The sequence below is a fragment of the Rhea pennata genome, chromosome 2 (genome assembly GCF_028389875.1).
Source record: "Rhea pennata isolate bPtePen1 chromosome 2, bPtePen1.pri, whole genome shotgun sequence".
Classification (NCBI taxonomy): domain Eukaryota; kingdom Metazoa; phylum Chordata; class Aves; order Rheiformes; family Rheidae; genus Rhea; species Rhea pennata.
In genome coordinates, this window is record NC_084664.1 from 99158549 (window position 1) to 99177031 (window position 18483).

An 18483-nucleotide genomic window follows, 5' to 3' on the forward strand; every position below is an offset into this window, starting at 1 on the left:
CATTTTGTGATGCATGTGACTTCTCTCTCTCAAAACTGTACTTCCCCGGGAATTGCAAACATGAAACAGTTAAAAGTATGCTAAGAAAATAAGTAATATCATGAGTGCAGGGAAAAGGCAGCAACACTAAGAGAATACAAAGATATTTATGTAACACGCTATTTGCGAAATATTTTTTTTTATTTTACCTCACCTGAGCAGACATGAAATTATGCAGCTAAGTATTAGCAGAAAGGAAGACAAGAGAAGAAAAAAGGAATGACGATAACTAGAGATTTAGATCTCTAGAGAAAGAAACAAACAGCAAGTCATACTTTTGTAGACAAAACATACGGACCATGATACGTATCTCATAGAACTGCTGAGAAGGAGAAGTCACTGGAGTTACTGTTTCGCTGTGCCTATTATCTGATGAGCTCTGAATAGTGCTGATGCCTTTATTTCATTCCTACAGCATACCATTCTTCTTTCACTGAACCCAAAGATGCCCTTTACTATCTTCAGGTTAAAATGGGAAATGTTCTTTCATTCCTGGAAATTCCTGTGTGACTGTAAGTCTGTTTAGACCTATATACATTCCTGCAAGCCTATTTAGACTTATATACATTCAATAGAATGCAATTAAGAAAAATAAAATATAAAATATTTAAACTCTCAGATATTTAATAGCAAAAGCTTTCTTTAAGTGAGTGGTACTGGGTGAGAAAGAACCTTCCAAATAAAGCACAGCTGCTGTGCTTTGTATAAAGTTGCATAAAGTCATTACTGTTAGTTATCTCTGACTAAGCAAATATAAAAAGGGCTTTTATAATTTTAAAGGGGTAGAAGCATTTAGAAGCAACGTAAATTCAGGAAAAATGCAAATTTGTTTTTTTTTCCTCATGTAGGTTCTAGATAGTAGAACAAAATGTGAAGATATACCATTTCAAACTAAATTAAAGAATATGAGAATCTTATACATGCATAAAAATGGAGCTAGGAAAATCCTTTAGTCTTACCATTAACAATGCAATGTAGAGATGGTATTATCATTAAGGACTTTTTTGTCAAACAATAAATCTGAAGCAATTTATCACACGAGTTCTCTAGGGAGTCCTCTCTAGATTCATTACATTAGTAATATAATGTTAAGTAAAGCTAACAATACTATTACAGTAAACTTTGAATTGGCATTCATTATGTTACATTTCTGGAATGATTTTTCTAGCCCTTTCAAGCTGTGTAAGTCAAAACTGTTATGTACATAAGCATACAGTCAAAAAAAAAAAAAAAAAAAAAAAGAAAGCATTACTATTTGACAAGACAAATGCTGATATTTTAGAGCCAAATTCTCCTCTTTCTCATTCAGTGAAAGCCTCATTCCCACATTTCAGAACAAAATTTAGAAATTTAGCCCATAGTTTGGTTTTACACATTCAAAATCCTGTCTCAGTCTAACAAAGTACTTACTTAAAGCCATGAGCTTTGTGTGAATAACGGCTAAGTAAGGATATAGACCAATGTTAGCATTTACTACAACACCTTCTAGAGGGTGCTCTTGTAATATTTTATAAATGTGAATTAATTTCACCTCACAGTCCTGTGTAGCAGACAGGGAAACTGCTACTGACAGGTTAAACCCAATAACTATTTTAGGTGGGACAGCTTGAGCTGCAAGGCAGTAGATACTGTATCTGAATAGAGAAATTGATAGCTTTTGGATCTGTAATCGTAAGTAAAGTTCAAGGTGTACTAAGTTCAGAAAAAATACACATATCTGAAATCTATAGCTGCTTTAGAAAAAGCTATGTGTGATTTCACCCGGGGCATACTGCATGCCCATGGCAGGACAAAGGAAAAAAAGTGATCTCCTGATTTGTAGTCCTGTTTGTTAACATCCTGGATAAATGATCTGATGGTTATATACAGTCTCGGGAAACTGTAATCAAGCATTTAAGAGAAGAAAACCCCTTTCCTTGCCCTCTGATCATCCTCGTAGCCCTACGCTGGACTCTCTCCAGTAGCTCCATGTCTCTCTTGCACTGGGGAGCCCAGAACTGGACACAGCACTCGAGATGAGGCCTCCCCAGGGCTGAGTAGAGGGGCAGGATCACCTCCCTCCACCTGCTGGCAACACTCTTCCTAATGAACCCTGAGATACCATTGGCCTTCTTGGCCACAAGGGCACATCACTGGCTCATGGTCAACTTGTCATAGAATCATAGAATCGGTAAGGTTGGAAGGGACCTCAGGAGATCATCTAGTCCAACCTCCCTGCTCAAGCAGGGTCACCTAGAGCATGTTAGACAGGGCTACATCCAGGCGGGCCTTGAAGATCTCCAGAGGAGACTCCACAACCTCTCTGGGCAACCTGTTCAGGTGCTCTGTCACTCTCACAGGGAAGAAATTCCCCCTCACGGTCAGGCAGAACTTCCTGTGCTTCAACTTCTGCCCATTGCCTCTTGTCCTGTCACACGGGACAACTGAAAAGAGTTTGTCCCCATCCCCTTGACATCCTCCCTTCAGGTACTTGTACACACTGATAAGATCCCCCCTCAGTCTTCTCTTCCCCAGGCTAAACAGGCCCAGCTCTCACAGCCGTTCCTCACAGGGCAGATGCTCCAGCCCTCTGATCATCTTCGTAGCCCTACACTGGACTCTCTCCAGTAGCTCCATGTCTCTCTTGTCCTGGGGAGCCCAGAACTGGACACAGTACTTGAGATAAGGCCTCCCCAGGGCTGAGTAGAGGTGCAGGATCACCTCCCTCCACCTGCTGGCAACACTCTTCCTAATGCAGCCCAGGAGACCATTGGCCTTCCTGGCCACAAGGGCACATTGCTGGCTCATGGTCAATTTGTCATCTACCAGCACTCCCAGGTCCTTCTCTGCACAGCTGCTCTCCACAAGGTCAGCCCCCAGCTTGTACTGGTGCATGGGGTTATTCCCTAGTTGCAGGACCCTGCACTTGCCCTTGTTGGACCTCATGAGGTTCCTCTCCGCCCAACTCTCCAGCCTGTCCAGGTATCTCTGAAAAGTCGCCTTGGCTCAGCTACCAAGATGCAGGGAAGAACAGCTCACGCTCCGTCTCTGTTCTCACATGAAGCAGCAGGGGCCGTGGAAGCCCAGGCTTTCCTTCACTTAAAAGTTATTTCACTGTGAGCACACTTTAAAGGTGGAAAGTGATTTTAATAGTGCTGCTCCTACTCATTTAAACACATTACTGGAAGAGAGGAAAGCTTATTGGAATACAAATAACTTGCAAAACACATCTAACGATATTACCGATTTCAGCAGTATCCTGCTCAGGCAGAAGTGCGTTTTACAGCGGCCCACGGTATGCAGACACCTCAGCGTAAGGCTTCGACTTGAGCTCTGCAGAGCCGCGTACCTCTTTTTTTATTTTTTTTTTTTCCTTTTTTTTAGTTTTGGGGTCCCTTTGGTGGGAGAGTGAGTGAACGTGCTGTTTGACCCCGCCAGCACCCAGCGCCCCGCCCATCCCCGCTGAGAGCCGAGAGCCGCGGCGGCGGCGGAGCGAGGGCGGCTCTCGCGGCCCCGCTGCGGCGGCGCAGGGGCCAACGGCCGCCCGCGGGGGCAGCGCCGCCGCCGCCGCCGCCGCCGCCGCCGCCGCAGCGCGGGCCCCCGCAGGGCGGGCTTTGCCGGCGCCGCCCGCCCCGCCGCGGCAGCGCCGTTGTCATGGCGGCGGCGGGGCTGACCTTCGCGCGGCGCCTGTGTGCGCGGCGGCGGCGGCTCCGCGGAGAGAGGTGAGTCCCGAGGCGGCCGCGGCCGCCTCGCTCGAGGAGGAGGAGGGAGCTCGTGCCCCGCGGCGGGCCGCGGCAGGTCGGCAGGGCCGCGGGCAGCGGGGAGGCCGCGGGCGGGGGCGCCGCGGGGTGCGCGGCCCCTGCGGCGGCGGGGCGGCGGCGGCGCCCCGGAGCCGCCTCGGCCTCTTGCGGGCCTGTGGCTGCGGCACCAGCCCGCCCTCTGCGCTGCCAGAAATTCCTGGTGGCGGCGGTGGTGCCTTCCTCCTCCTGCCCATTCTGTGTAACCCTGCTGTGCAGGCTGAGTTGGTTTTCATTTTTTTGAGAAGCCAGCTTGTAAGAGTAAATGTTTCTGCTGAGCGTGAAGGCATCCAGAGGCTTGAAAGATGTCACCTTACAAAATATTTGGCATTTTGTTTCCCTTTCTTTGTACTCTGGAAGATAAAAGGAAGCGACTCTTCAGGACAAGCTGGGCATGTTTTCTGTGCAGTGTCGAGGTTACTCACCAGTGATAAAGCAGAAAAATAAGCTTTTTAGCTTGAAAGCAGGAATAATCCACCTGAAGTGATAACTTTCTGCTTATGATTTGGAGATGTATTAATATTCGTAGGACTTGCAGACAGATAAATCTCTTGTTCAGATAGGAGCTAAACTTCCCTGTAAAAAGTTTGTGAACGCTCAGTGAAAGAAGCACCTGACGGCCCTGAGCTCAAACTAGCAGGTCTTGTCTTCATCTGAGTCAAAAACTTTGCTAGTCAGAACTAAAAATCAAACATGCTCATGTTGGTAGAGAAAAAAATGTTCTTTTTAAAAACAGACTGCAAATGTTATAATCTAAAAGTGTTTTTTAAAATCTTAGTAAAAATATCAGACAGTACTGAGTAAGAATTACAGAATCAGCATAGCTTTTTAAGACTTTCACAAGAGTTGTAGTTTATTTCAGAGTTTTCTAAGCTGAAGAACTCTCTGGGATAAATGCTTGTGTTCTTGAAAAGGCAGTTTTAACACCATGACAAGAAGCAATTAAGAAAGCTGCTTTCCTCCAAAATACAATTTATGTAGGCCTGCAGATCAATCCTACCCCATTATTAGTGCCAAAGTTTCTAAAACTATTTGCAGATGTGACTTCTGTAATGAACAGTACATTAAGAAGTTGGTAGAGACAGAGGCTGCCTTGAACAAATCTTGACCCACATCCCTGAAGAAATCTTGTAGAAAGTTCTCTTTGTCTTATTTTGGATAAAAGTCTGACTGGAAAGTTTGAAAGTGCGTTTGAAGTTTGCACCACTTAGATTAGTTTTTATGCGCCTGACAGTTGATAGAGTAGTTACTGGGATGCGTTATTCTTAGACATGCTTATAATGTGAAAGACTCTTAAACATTGATATAAAAGTCCAACTATAGGAGCTGTAGATGCCCATTCTTCAAAAATAATAAAGTTTAACATCAAGTTATAGTACTATTGCAGTTGTGGGAGCTTGTTATCTAGCAGCTTGTCAGATTGCCAAGTTTGGCTGTTTGTCACCTTTGATACAATCCGTCAGTTACAACACATCTTTGCTGGTAGTGAAACAAGGATTGGCGTGCTTATAGAGCACCACAGCGGCAGAAGTCCTAAGAAGTCCAAACTCGTCGTCTTTGGATCTTGCAGGAAGATTTGAGAACTGATTAAACTAGAACTGCATATACCTACACATTCCTTGTGTTCGGTTGTGATGTGTTCTCCTTGACTCTGAGTTACCAGAGCACGCCTATGTTCTTTCCAACAATATTAATGATATTATTTTCAGTGTAGATTATACAAAACTTGACAAACTAGATTTATAATTCTTAATTTCCCCCCCCCCCTTTTTTTTGAACAAATTGTCTCTTGGCGTTTATCCTCAGATCTGTCATGAAGCGTTCAGAGATGAGGCAACTTATCCTTTGAATTTCTTGGGATAGGAGATACAAGAGCAGGAATTTCTGAGGGAAGAAGTTCATGTTTCAGTTGTTGTTTTTCTTTTGCTCATTTCTTATATCCTTTTTTAGTAAACTGCTTTCCTTTTATAAGTATCTGTGTGCATATCAAAATATAAAAGTTATCTTTTGGGTGTTGTTCCTACCCCCATTCCCGAACAAATACCTGGGTATTTTTTATGTACAAATGCTATACTCAAACACAAAAGCAACAATACATGTACTTATTCCACTGGAAAAAAAAATCAATGTAGGAAATACTTCATTAAAGTAGGAAATACTTCATTAAAAGCATACATCATGTTTCACTGCATGTCTGGTGTTCTGCTAGAGCAGTGGTCTTTTTTGTTTCTGCTTCGTCCTTTCAGAAATTGTTTCTTGTCAAATTTGGTACTGTCTTTCAGGTATGTTAGATTAAAAAAAATTTTTTTTAATGTGCCAAGTATTGAGCAGCTGTGTTTTGTCAGACTTCCGATTTCAGAACAGAAGGGAGCCAGTGCTCTGAGAAATTGCTGAGTTTCTTGTGCAGGCAATGTCACTGAGCAATGTATGTATGTGTAAACCACATGCAACATTGGCTTTAGCGAGGCTGAGAAAAAAGAGTCATGACTATTACCACAAGTCAGGAAGAATTATTTTATTCTTTTAGTTACTCATATTTGAGGTATAAATACCTTCAAACCAGAAGAGGATTATATAATCATATAATAAAGTTTTATACAACTGTAATTTATTGTATAAAATATTTTGAACTGTTTTCCAACAAATATAATGTCACAGTGCCAGAGAGGTTGTAGAACCTCCAAGCTCACGAGTATTAAGAGCTTAGCTGGACAAGACCCTGAGCAACTTCATCTAATGTCCAGCTGTCCCTGAATGGAGTGGTGACTTCCTGATGTTCTTTCTCATCTAGATTAACCTATGATCCCGTGCCAGTTTTTAGGCTGAGAGGCTGAGCTGCATCTTCATCAACAGCAATGCATTTTTATGAGAGGTAGCCAATATAATTTTAATGAAGAGTTTGGTGTAAGTGTGTGTGCTTTATGTAGCCAAGTTGTAGGAGCAAGAAGGGGTCAAAAATCCAAAAGCAGTTTTGTTTATTTACCTCATATTCTTCAGATATTGTGAACTGCAGTTAATAAAATGCTTAGGTACTCCAAAAGAGGTCTTAAACAGACATAAGTCTGGTGCATAAGTCAAAAATTGTGGTCTAGATGCCACTATTACATGCACACGGAGGAGCCCAAACTCAAGGTGCCTCCCATCGCAAAATCACAGAATGGTTGAGGTTGGGAGGGACCTCTGGAGATCATAGAGTCCAACCCCTCTGCTCAAGCAGGGTCACTTAGACCATGTTGTATAGGATCGCATCCAGGCAGGTTTTGAAATCTCCAAGGAAGGAGATTCCACAGCCTGTCTGGGCAACCTAGTCCAGTGCTCTGTCACCCTCACAGTAAAGAAGTTTTTCCTCATACTCAGGTGGAACTTCCTGGGTTTCAGTTTGTGCCCATTGCCTCTTGTCCTGTCACATGGCACTACTGAAAAGAGTTCAGCCCCATCCGTTTGATGCCCCCTGCCTTAAGGTATTTGTAGACGTTGATAAGTCTCCTCTTGATTTTCTCCTCTCCACGCTAAATAAGGCCCAGCTCTTGCAGCTTTTCCTCCTGAGGGAGATGCTCCAGTCCTCTGGTCATCTTTGTTTGCTTTCATTGTTTGAAAGCTTAGCAAGCTGTCTCTTCAAATGCCTGTGAGTGCCCCAGTGCTGAGTGGTCTGATCCATCTCTCCTGCCAAGCCCAGGTATGTAAACTAGGTGTTCTGCCTGTGCCACTTTTTTTCCCCCCCATTCCAGCCCCATGAAAAGGAGTATAATTCTGTGTCTTATTAGATAAAGATCCTGTCTGACACTGCAGGTATTTTAAAATGCCAATTCACAAATCACAGACCACACAGAGAATGTAGGTACCTAATTCTGGGTGTGGAATCAACTTCGACCTGACACCATAAAATCAAGAGTGTGCAACTGCTTAATACGTGGGTGCTGAAGTCCTTTTCTGATTTAGTGTCTTACAAGTATCTAAGTATTTCAAGTACGAATCAGTGTATCTTGACCAGAAAACTTTGCTGATTTATGCAATTTGGCCATTAAATTGTAGTATTTTTCTCCCACAGTTTTGTGAGAAATTATTTCAAGTAGGAATGTGAACATTTTAAGAAATGGGGAAAAACAAAAAGAATGCAAATTGTGAGGTCAGTATGACTTCTGCTTTCATTTTAAGAGAGAATTCTCTAGGAAAGTTTTCTACAGATGATCAATATTAACTTACTGTTGCTAATCTGTTAAAATGAGAGGGAAGGGAAGTGACTCTAAATTGGAAAACACATAAAAGACTGTACTGCTGGACATCATTAGGCTAGTAGAGTTGTACAGAATCTTGCAGTTTCAAACATACATCTCTGAAATAATGTCATATCATTAAACATTAATAAGGACTAATGTTTTAGTATATAATTAGATATATTGCACTGTTTATTTGTGTCATATCTGGTCTGAAATAGCAGGCAAGTATGCCTGCTGCACAATGAACTTAAGGGTTTTTTTGCATCTAAACTAGAAGAAAAGAGGCATATCCTTGGAGCACTGGGAGAGGAAGTTTCTTACAATCTTAAGGACAGAATGCAAGCATTGGTTTTACTTTATATATATATATAAAAACAGGAGGTTCCTAATCCTTCCAAATTTGGAGTTTTGAGTCCCACTGGCTCCACTGCCAAGTGCCTGCTTGTGCTCCCTTGTCTTGCACGTAATTGTTCCAGTTTGTCGGGGGAGGAGGGATACTAACCCAGATAGACACCTAGAGCCATCTTACATTTACTTCAAAAGCACTTTCATGATCCAAACTCAGACAGCAGACAGTAGCATAGACACACCCTAACCTTCTAGTTTGTTTCTTAGTACAGTTCTTTTAGCAGCTTTAAAGGTCAGATCTATTGAAGACTGATCTTTCTAGGAGCTACTCTTATGTTTCTCAGCAGCACTGAAGAACTTTTTTCAAAGGTGCCATTGCAAAAAGTAATGCAAAAAGTATTTGAATAAAGTGGATGGAAATATAGTTAACTTTCTCTTAAGCTATTGGTTTGCCCCTGCTTAAGGGGCCCTGTTGATCTTTGTCCAGGCCTGGAATACTTCCTGGTTACAGCAAATTGTCTTTACTACAGTTTCTGTTCTTCAGCTTGGTGACAGCATTCTCAAGGTTCAGAATTCCCTTTGATCCTGGCTCTTGACCAGTGTCACAAATCTTTAATAGCCTTCCCAACATCCTCTCCCAACTAGGCATCTCCACATTTACAGCCCACCTGCACAGCAGGAGCTCAGGTGCCATCGCATCGTAGCACAACATACAACTGTCCTCATTCTGCTTAGCTCAGTTACAGTTTTTGATCATGATGTTCACTGCCCTCTGATACATTTATGACAAAGCAGATCATTGCAACCCTGGACAGCTGTCCCTTCACCTGTGGCATAAGCGGCATCTCTTCCTTTTCCCATCTCTGACTGTAGACCTTATAGCACTTTCCTGGCGTCTCCTCCATCCTGTTAACTAAACCAGTCAGCTGCAAGGTCCTAGAATGAACAGGTACAGCTTATTCCTTACTAGATTAGTGATAGCAAATCTGTTCTACTGTAGATAAAATGAACTATTTAAGCTTAGACAAAGGTAAGTAGAGGAAGTCATTTACCTTTTTTCCCCCTGTCATACTCTGTTTGGACTCTTTTAAGAACTCCTTAACCCTAATGTTAAGAGAAGTGTCCCCTCAAAGGTAAATATGCATAGGGCAATGCTGTAACACTAATCTCTTCCCTTTTGAAGCACAACTATTGAGTTCCTTTTCCCCTCAATAGAGCATATCACCTGATATCCCAAACCTCACTCAATGTGTATGTTCCCAGTTGTCATAAGCCCTTTGCACCATATTGTCTATGCTTACGCTTGCAGTGTCTTGTAACATAAAACCCGTGGTGTGTGCTTGAAATTTGATCTTGGCCTTGTAAGAGGGCGAGAGTGGTGCTAAAACTCGATTCTGCAAGGCTTCTGCTATCCTCATTGCAGCGTGGTGGTGTTGTTTCCACTTGCATGCTATTACCAGTGACTCCTAAATTTGAGTTAACTGGGGAGTATGCTGCAAAGCTGGATTCAACCCAGAAGTTAGATCTGGAGCTGCAAAGCCTGGGAAGGAGAGAGCTAAGGACTTTTCTATCACTAGACTAAATTCTCTAGGGTTTTGGCTCTACCCTGATAGTGTCTATATTAGGAGGAAACTCCCCCAGAGGATGGAGGAAGAACTAATCTTGCTCTTTCTGCTAAAAGACATTCTGCTCTTGGCTTTTTCATGAAATGGGAAAGCTCTGAAGCCTCTCCCATTGAAGAGAGGCCTGGTATAGCATGTCATTTTCTGAAAACACTTCTCTTATTGTTAATGGTCTATTGATTGCCTTATACTTCTCTGATGCTTTTTTTGTTATTAATATCTGAGAAGGATGGAAACAGTCCTCCACTACTATAGGCTATGCAATTAGGTTTCCTACATTTCTGGGCTAATTGCAGACACCAGCAAACCCAGAGTGCAGGTAAGCCTTACTTTGGGGAAAACCTCTCTGAAGCTTTTATCATCTTAGACAGGAGCAATAAGTTTGGTGATAACCCTTGTTCTGTTCTATGTTTTTTTCTCCAGTTTTGGCCACAGAGAGCTGATGATCCTCAGAGAGAGTCTGCCTTATATCACTCTAGTTTCCTCCCCTGTGGAAATGGGCAATTTCTGCCAGTCTCATTCACGTAGCTGTGCCTGGATGCAGGCATACAAAGTTTAACAGCTTCGTTCTCATATTCTCATGTAGAGGGAGCAAAAAGGGTACTAATTTCTGCTCACTTCTCACCCCCTTTCCCACTGCTGAGCCCTATTTTTGTATCGCAGTTGCTGCTTTCATTCTCTTTCTTACTGTGCACTGTTGTCCCCGGATCCAATCCTCTTCACTTTTACAAGGAGGAGTACTACATTTTTGCAGAGTTGCTCTCAAGTGATACATCAGTAAGGATAATATTCTCAAAAACCCAGTTTGCTAGCACTCCTGGCCCTTCTTTGAGTCTCTGCCAAAATCTCTGCTACTGGCAGTAAAAGTTATTTTTATGCCTGAAATTTTTGACCAGATGTTAGGTCTTGTCTGCGTTTTATGTGGTTTCCCTCTAAATCTGAACGTAGCATGGGCAGCAGGTGTCCTGCAATCTCCTGGATGTTCATTACTAATTTTCACATCTACTGGCAGTTGGATGGGAATGCATCATGACATGTTGGCATGGGAAATGTGCCCCTGTATAGGGCTGGCTATGTTTTTTTCCACAAAATGAAATGCGTATCTTGATCCTAGAGACTCCCCGTGGAGTTGGCTTTCTGTGGAGTGTCCACAATGGCTGTCTTATATGGGCTCTGTATTTCATTTTCTCTCTTAAGTTACGGCTTTCAGTGCTGTGTTTCACGCTGTACTAGCTTGCTCAGCTCTCTTCGGTTCCCTGTTAGGCAGACAACAACTTTTCTATGACAAATTTCTGGTTTTTAGCTCTCCTTTGCTTACACTGGATCCTGAAGGTCTCAAACACTCTGCTCTACTCTTGCTTGAGGTAACTGTTTTTTCAAACTTTCTTTAGGGAGGTCAGGCTTCTAGTTCTTCTAATTGATGCTAATGAGCTAAATTGTCTTGTCCATCCTTTGGCTGACTGTTGACCACTGATCCTGATTATCAGAAGAGCAAGCAGATCAAGTAACTGCCTTGATTTTAAGTCTTTTTACAAGTTTAGCCTTTTTTGTCTTGGTGCAGGTCTATAAGCCTTTTTTTAGAGAGCTTGTTGTATGTCCCTTACCTTTGGAGAACCAATGATTTTCTTTTTGTCTAGATTAAAAATAACTAATCTGCCTTCCTTCCTTGTAAATTTGCTTGATTTTACTGCTGCGGTAACTTTTTGCAAAATACTGTTACAGTCAGCATCCCCTAGCACTGCTGTAAAGTAACCTTCAGAGTGTTTCAGAAAGAGTCCTCATTCTACTGATAAATCTTGAACTTCTGTTTTTCCTAAAGGATCTGACTTCTGAAACATGATCCTTAGAGAAGACTCATCTGCTCTCTTTTGAATATGGAGCCTGAGTGTAACGAGTCAGTGCACAAGTCTGTCTCTTAATGAGGAACTTTATGTGCAAATACTAAGGTTAATTTTATGGATTAGTACATCCTGTTTGCACTACTAGTTTACAAGTATGGCTTAAAAGACAGAAGGTAGTGGTGAAATGAATGAACAGTTGTCCAAAAAAGCTTCTTAACAAACTTAAGCCCTTTCCTAAGCACGTTTTTAAACTGCTTTGTACAGAAATATGTTTAGCAGTTAAAATCCAGAGCAGCAAGCTCACTCACTCTATTTAATTGAGTCAGATTTTGTAGTTCACAGTTAATATAAGGCAATGTGTCTCTTCTAGAAGATGGACTGGATTGGAACACAACTTTCTGTTGTAGTTGATTTGCTTTGAAGCAGCTGCTTATTGAAGTCAGTGTGACCTTGTCAGTGTTGTCTGTTTAGGCAGTGATCACTAGGTGGTTCTGTAACAGCTTTGCTGAGTTCAAAGGAAGCTGGTAATGTGAATGCAAATGAGGTCGTAGTTAATTACATGTTTTTTGTTGTTGTATTTTTCTAGGCTTGTATGATCATTCTCTCTAAAGTGGGCTCAAGTAGTTCCCACCTGACAGGAGGAACTGCAGTTTCTTTGTGCACTTGCTTTTAAGATTTCTATCCGTATCAGAGGAGAGCTGCAATTCTTTTGAGGGAAATGTGAATTATTTTTTTTAAAGGGTGTTAGGCATCCATTTTGAGCTGTCGATAAGATAGAAAATGCTGTCGTTGAATAGTACCATTTTGAGAAGCAGCTTCTCTTTTTGTTTGTTCTTTCTCCATGCAAATTGTGTTGTCTTCAACTGCAATCTACCAAAGACAGCCAGTGAGCAGGACTTCATTCTTGCATAGCAGTCCTCATTAGCAGGATAACTGTTCTGTTTATTTCTAGCAAAATTGTTGGAACATTGCACATATTAAGAAATGAAAAATATTTGAATGGCAAGAGTTCAGAATGTCGCAGTGCAAGATACGACATTCTAGCTGAGCTGAATATGTAGACTTAATGCATGGTAACAAACCTCATTTATAACTAACCTCCATTTATAACAATGCCAAAGTAAAAACCAGGTGTTTCACTGGTAACTATACTTACTGTAGTGAACATGTGCAGAGGATTGACCTGGTTATATCAGTTATGTCTCTTCCCCCCTCCCCCATTTTATTGTTGCATTCAGTGTATGAATCTTTAGGGTTTTTTTCACCCCCCCTTATTTTCTGACAGTTCTATTTTAAAAGAAGCGTTTAAATATTGATCATATGAAGTAATTTCCCTAAAAGTACTGTATATTGATATTCAGTTCAAATTGGATGTTTCTTCATTATTCTAATGTAGTAAATGATTGAGCCCATCTATTTTCATGAGTACACTGATTACAGTGCGCATTTTTCAGGTTCCCTGTAAGATCATTATAATAAGTTTTAGGCTGTAATCAGTAAACTCCAGCAAAACCTCTGGGCTAAGATTTTAAAAGTGTTGTTGAACCATCCTTTAATTCATTCACAGAGAAAGAGAAATCATTGCCCTGTAATTCAGCACAATATGCTCCACCAGAAAAGAGGAAGCAAAAGTTCTCTTGGAATAGGTCCTGGAAGAGTTGTTTTTTTCATCAAAATCAGGTTTTGAGTCATTGAGCAAGTATGCGCATTGGTGATACTTGTTTATCCTTACAGAGATCTGGCTGTTATAAACAGGTAACAGTGGAATGAAATCATTCCGTAATTTGCCCACATCCTGGTTATGAAATTATCCTAGATGTAATCTTTTGTTGTTGAAAGCAATGTTATTAGGATAAAGAAAAATTCACCTTTACAATTGTCAGAATAATATCTCATCATGTAGTAGTTTTTAATATGACCAGTGTTAAGTAATTTGGGGGGGGCTAGTCAGGGAAGGAGAGCATAAGCATTATCGGAGGGCTGATAACTTCATTATTTCATTGTAAAGGTGCTGACTTTTCGTGTTGTCCTGAATACATACGAAAAGAGTAACAGTACTAAATAGCTAGTAAATTCAGTAGATAGATTGCATTTGTGCTGAAATCCAAAGAGAACTTGTGTATAGTTTTTTCATGTTGTTATTTTACTATGTGTATGAAAGTTACCTTTTAATTGATACAGTGAAGTACTGTAACTGGAAATTTCTGTGATCCAGCCAGTAATCAAAGTCTATTTTAATCAAAGACGAAGTGGAAATTATCACTGTGTTGGTGTGGAAACAAAGTTCATAGTAGCTTTCTGACCTTGTTAGCAATGCCATGTTTTAAAAAATCTGCTTGCTTTCTGAATATAGTATGGTCCTTTTAATCTGCTTGCAAGAGTGTCCCCCTTTATTGGCATCTACCTCCTCCAAGAGGAAGCATTTCTCCCCCTCCTTCCTTTTTTTTTTAATCTTACTGCTCTGTAGAAAATAAGCTTAAGTTGGAGAAGGAAGACATACAGAAACAGTGAGTTGTCCCTTGTAGGTCCTGATCTAATTCTTGGTATTTCACATAGTTTGTATATAAGTTGGACAGCTTGCAGAAAACCCTCTTTCCTTTTGGCAGAGAACATGCCTGCCCTCACCCAAATTTACCCTCTTCTCTGATTATCTGAAAATGGCAGACTAGAGAACTTTGCTTTTAGCAAGTGTTATGGTTTCATGGAGTCCATCGGGTATTTCGCTCTGTAAAAGATGTTTACTAACTTAGGTAGACAGTTGTTTTGGATTTTTTTTTTGGTCACAGTCTTGCAAATTGATCTATTTGAATGGAACTTCTTAGCTGCAAAGATTGGATACATACATTCATTCCACTGTTGTTTTAATCCCTGAACATATACTGACTTGCACAGTGAGCCTGCTGGTTGAGAATTTAACAGTCACAGTGTAGACTTCCTAATTCCTGAGTATCCTGGAATAGCACGCCCCCTGAAACAGAGTCTGAAGGCTTTCGCCTGACCACTAGACAAGCTAGCCTCAAAATAAGTTCCAGAGATGAACTGTTAATGGGTCAAGCTGTGTACTGCTTCAGTATAGCTAGCAGGTTAAACATGTTTGTTTTCCAGTTCTTAACTGGGAGTAGGAAGGATTTCTTAGGATTAGATTGATTGTGGGTCCCGGATTCTTCATTGACTCTTTGGTATTCCAAAAAAAAGGCTACTGTTTTTGTACTACAGTGCTGTGATAATTATTCCAAAATATGGTATAAGAGACTTATAACTTGTGAGATGCACAGTCATACTTAAAGAATTTAAGTCTTAGAAGCTAGCTATTAAAAAAGGAATTCAGTTTTTATTTCAAGTATGGCATCGTTTTATACTCTGATAAATGTGCTTGTAAAATGCTTATTCCTTCCAACATACACATCAGTAAGCAACCCTGTCCCTGAAACAAAAGGATCTTGCTGGATTTTTGTTTGCTTTTTAACTGATAGTAAGATGTCAGGTGAAACACTAAGAGAGTGGTGCAAAGCCACTTTCATTCTCTTTTGATTGTCAGCCACTTCCTCATACCAGTATGTTTTCATAATCTCCATAATGATAGCACAAGCCAGTGTGATTCTGTCTGTCTTACATCTCCAGCAGTTACTGACAAGATCAGTGGAGTTCTGACCTCTGGCTTGGGAGCTGCTGCCATTGGCTCAGCCAGTTTACTGCTCTGCTTTAAGGTTTTAAAAATATTTTAGTAGTAAATGAATTGAACTCATTTGGGATGTATATAATTTTCATCTAAAATTCTAATCTAAAAACCAACTAACATTCTTAGTGTTTTATTTCATATGCAAGAACTAGCAGTGTGCAGCATCTACAAGCTCACTCAGTCCTCTGATAAAACTAAGAGCAAAGTCAATGTTACAGAAGATGTCTAAAGTATCAGTCAGAAACTGATAAGATTTTTCAATTACATTGTTATTCACAGAGTAGCTGTAAATTCCTTCTTCACAAAAATACATGTGCAAGTCTCTGCACTGCTAAGGTTTTAGAGAATTACATATTTGAGAGAATTTTAGTTGTGATTCCAAGGTACTATTCAATTTTTATTGTGTAAGTTGGTTTGGGTCTGGTTTTGAAGAATGAATGTACTGAGTGCTGGAAGCAGTGCCAGAACCAAGAACAACACGCCACTATGTGTTTAGGCCTAATTTGTTTAATTCTGATGGTCTGAAAGCATTCTGGGTTCGGATGGATAAGCCATTGGCAAATATTGATCATTATTGTTTATGTAGTTTGTCCAGTCTTTGTGCATCCCAGTTGTATCTAGGTGTTGTAGAGATGTAAGCTTCAACAAAGTGTTCATCTCTCTTTTCTTTCAGCTGAACTAGCAGTAGTGTCAGTGAGTTTCCTCATGCAGATGGGGCTTCAGCTGGCTGTTGTCCTTATGAGAAACCTAGCTGCTTTGGCCAAAAGCCAGTAACACCTGTGGGTGCACTTCCTTACTTTTTCAGTCAGCAAGAACTGTCCCTGGACGCCAAATAAAATGGCTTTTTCCTCACTCCATTAGCAATAAAGTTATTTTGAGTAGCTGTTCAAGAGTGTTTTGTTAGAAAGTCACCTTGGATGAGGTTGTCTAAAGAAGCTATTTAAGTTTGTGACTCTCCAGATGCACAATAGAGCTTTGGTGAGCAATTCTCACCAAGTGTCCCATGCGTGAGTGTCACATCGTTATATGTTTTACTGACATTCATGTTTATAACTTTCAAATATATTTCAGAAAATATCTGTCTGTAAATCTTTCCGCTTGCAGAGATGTCTTACATGCACTGAGGATGCACAAGAAATTCTCTCATGTTTTAATTATTCATCGTGTTCCAGTTAAGTTTGAATTCTGCTGGAGAGAGCTCTTGTAGAGGCCTCTGGAGATGATTCCAATTTCCTTCCCAACAGCTGTGATGAAAGAATATTAACTGTGTGTTTATAGAGCATAAAGAGCAGCCCATATCAAATCTCAATGAATGGTAATCTAGATCTTTGATTCTTAGCTATTCTTTAAGATTGAAAAAAAAACTATCGAGCACAGCTGAATCACTTACACTAAACAACAGTGATTCAGCACTTTGATTTGCCAATAGACACATCATTATCTTCTGTTCTTTATATGTCAAAACAGTGTAGGAGTGTAAAATATTAAAAGCTGATAAGGATTTAGACACCAAACTTGTGTTTAGAACAACTATTAAAAATCATCTAATGTAAAGGTGGAAGTAATTTGACTTTCATTTCTTTCCATTTATTAAAACAGTAGTAAATGAATTGGTTATACAGTATGTGCACTGATCTTTTCTGTCAGCTAGATATATTGGAAATACCAGAACACTAGAAATAGTTCTACTTTCTGATACTAATACATACATTTTAGCTATTCTACTCTAGCTACAGTATTGTAATTGTACTTGTAGAGTAGGGAGGGATAGTCATCAACACCTCCGTACCCTCCCTAATAATCCTGTGGTTAATAATACCCTGTATTTTTCGTTTCCAAGTAAACCAATTGCATTGATTTCTAAGGAATAAGCTATTTCTGTTGTGTTCTGGCAATACACCTTGAGGCTGATGAGAAGCCTCTCTCAGGCAACTGGTTTCTGGTGTAAGAGGTGATGAGTTTGTTCCAGTAGATCTCTGCAGGAGCCCAGTGAATAGTAGCATAACATTGCTTCACCTAACAAGCCTGTACAGTGGTTCTGGCTGCAGGAAAGCAACTCGGGCTGCTCACCTGCTGTGACTTGCTAACCTACAGCTGTGGTGCATGTTAGCACCACAAGGCTCTCAGGGGAATCTGAGAATTTACCTGGAAAAAGTACAGACTCTGCATGTGGTAGTTAGTGCAAGTTAGTTTTTTTGGTTATGAGAAAGATTTAAAAAGGTCTTTGTTATGAAAAGTGTGTATGTGCTACTCAAAGTAGCAAACTCATTTGTTTCCTTCTTTTGCAGTTGCTAGATATTAGAAAAGATAGCAATCACTGAAATTTGAATGTGATCGTTACAGGCAATCTGTGCTTCTCCATGTTCTGAATTAAGACTTATTTTCATGAGTCTTTCTTGCAGGCTATGTTCTGAAATGTTTTTGTTTTAATTAATAACAAAATCTTGAAAGAGATACACACAAATGAGGGGAAGTGGAAGTTTTCAGATGAGATAGTTGGAAGCAGATGCAGGCTTTTTGAAATGGCAGGAATTGCAATGGGAGATATTCATATGTCAGGTATAGTTACTCCACATTTTCTCGTGTAAGACAAGAAACTTGGAAGGAGAGGACCAGAAACTAACAGCTGAAGCAGTGTGACTTGATTAGCGTAAAAACTGTCAAGCTGAGGTTTCTTTGATATGACACCATGACTGTCTAATACAGAATTTCTACCTGTGGGAAAGTCTGTCTGTATAACTGAAAAGGGATGCTGCTTTCTACTCTGACCCAATCTGACAAGACTGTATAGCAGACATGGTATTCATTTGATAGATGTTCTTATCATCAGATACATAGATTGAGAAATAAAATAATTCTGCAGGAAAAAGAAAAAAAATGGAAAGGTGTATGACAAGAAATAGTGTGCCAAGTCAAATGATCTGAAGTTCTTTGAGAGACGCCTGTAACAGGATGACAAAG

General features: G+C 40.5%; 1 protein-coding gene across 3 annotated transcripts in view; it reads left to right on the top strand.

The window, feature by feature from the left end:
• Positions 1–3642: 3642 nt before the first annotated feature.
• Positions 3643–18483, top strand: part of ECI2 (enoyl-CoA delta isomerase 2) — a 36398-nt gene continuing 21557 nt past the window's right edge. For all 3 annotated transcript variants that reach the window (XM_062570012.1, XM_062570011.1, XM_062570010.1), the window contains exon 1: positions 3643–3740. In XM_062570012.1, the coding sequence (XP_062425996.1) occupies positions 3673–3740 (68 nt within the window). In that variant the 5' untranslated portion in view covers positions 3643–3672. The remainder of the gene's footprint in view (positions 3741–18483) is intronic.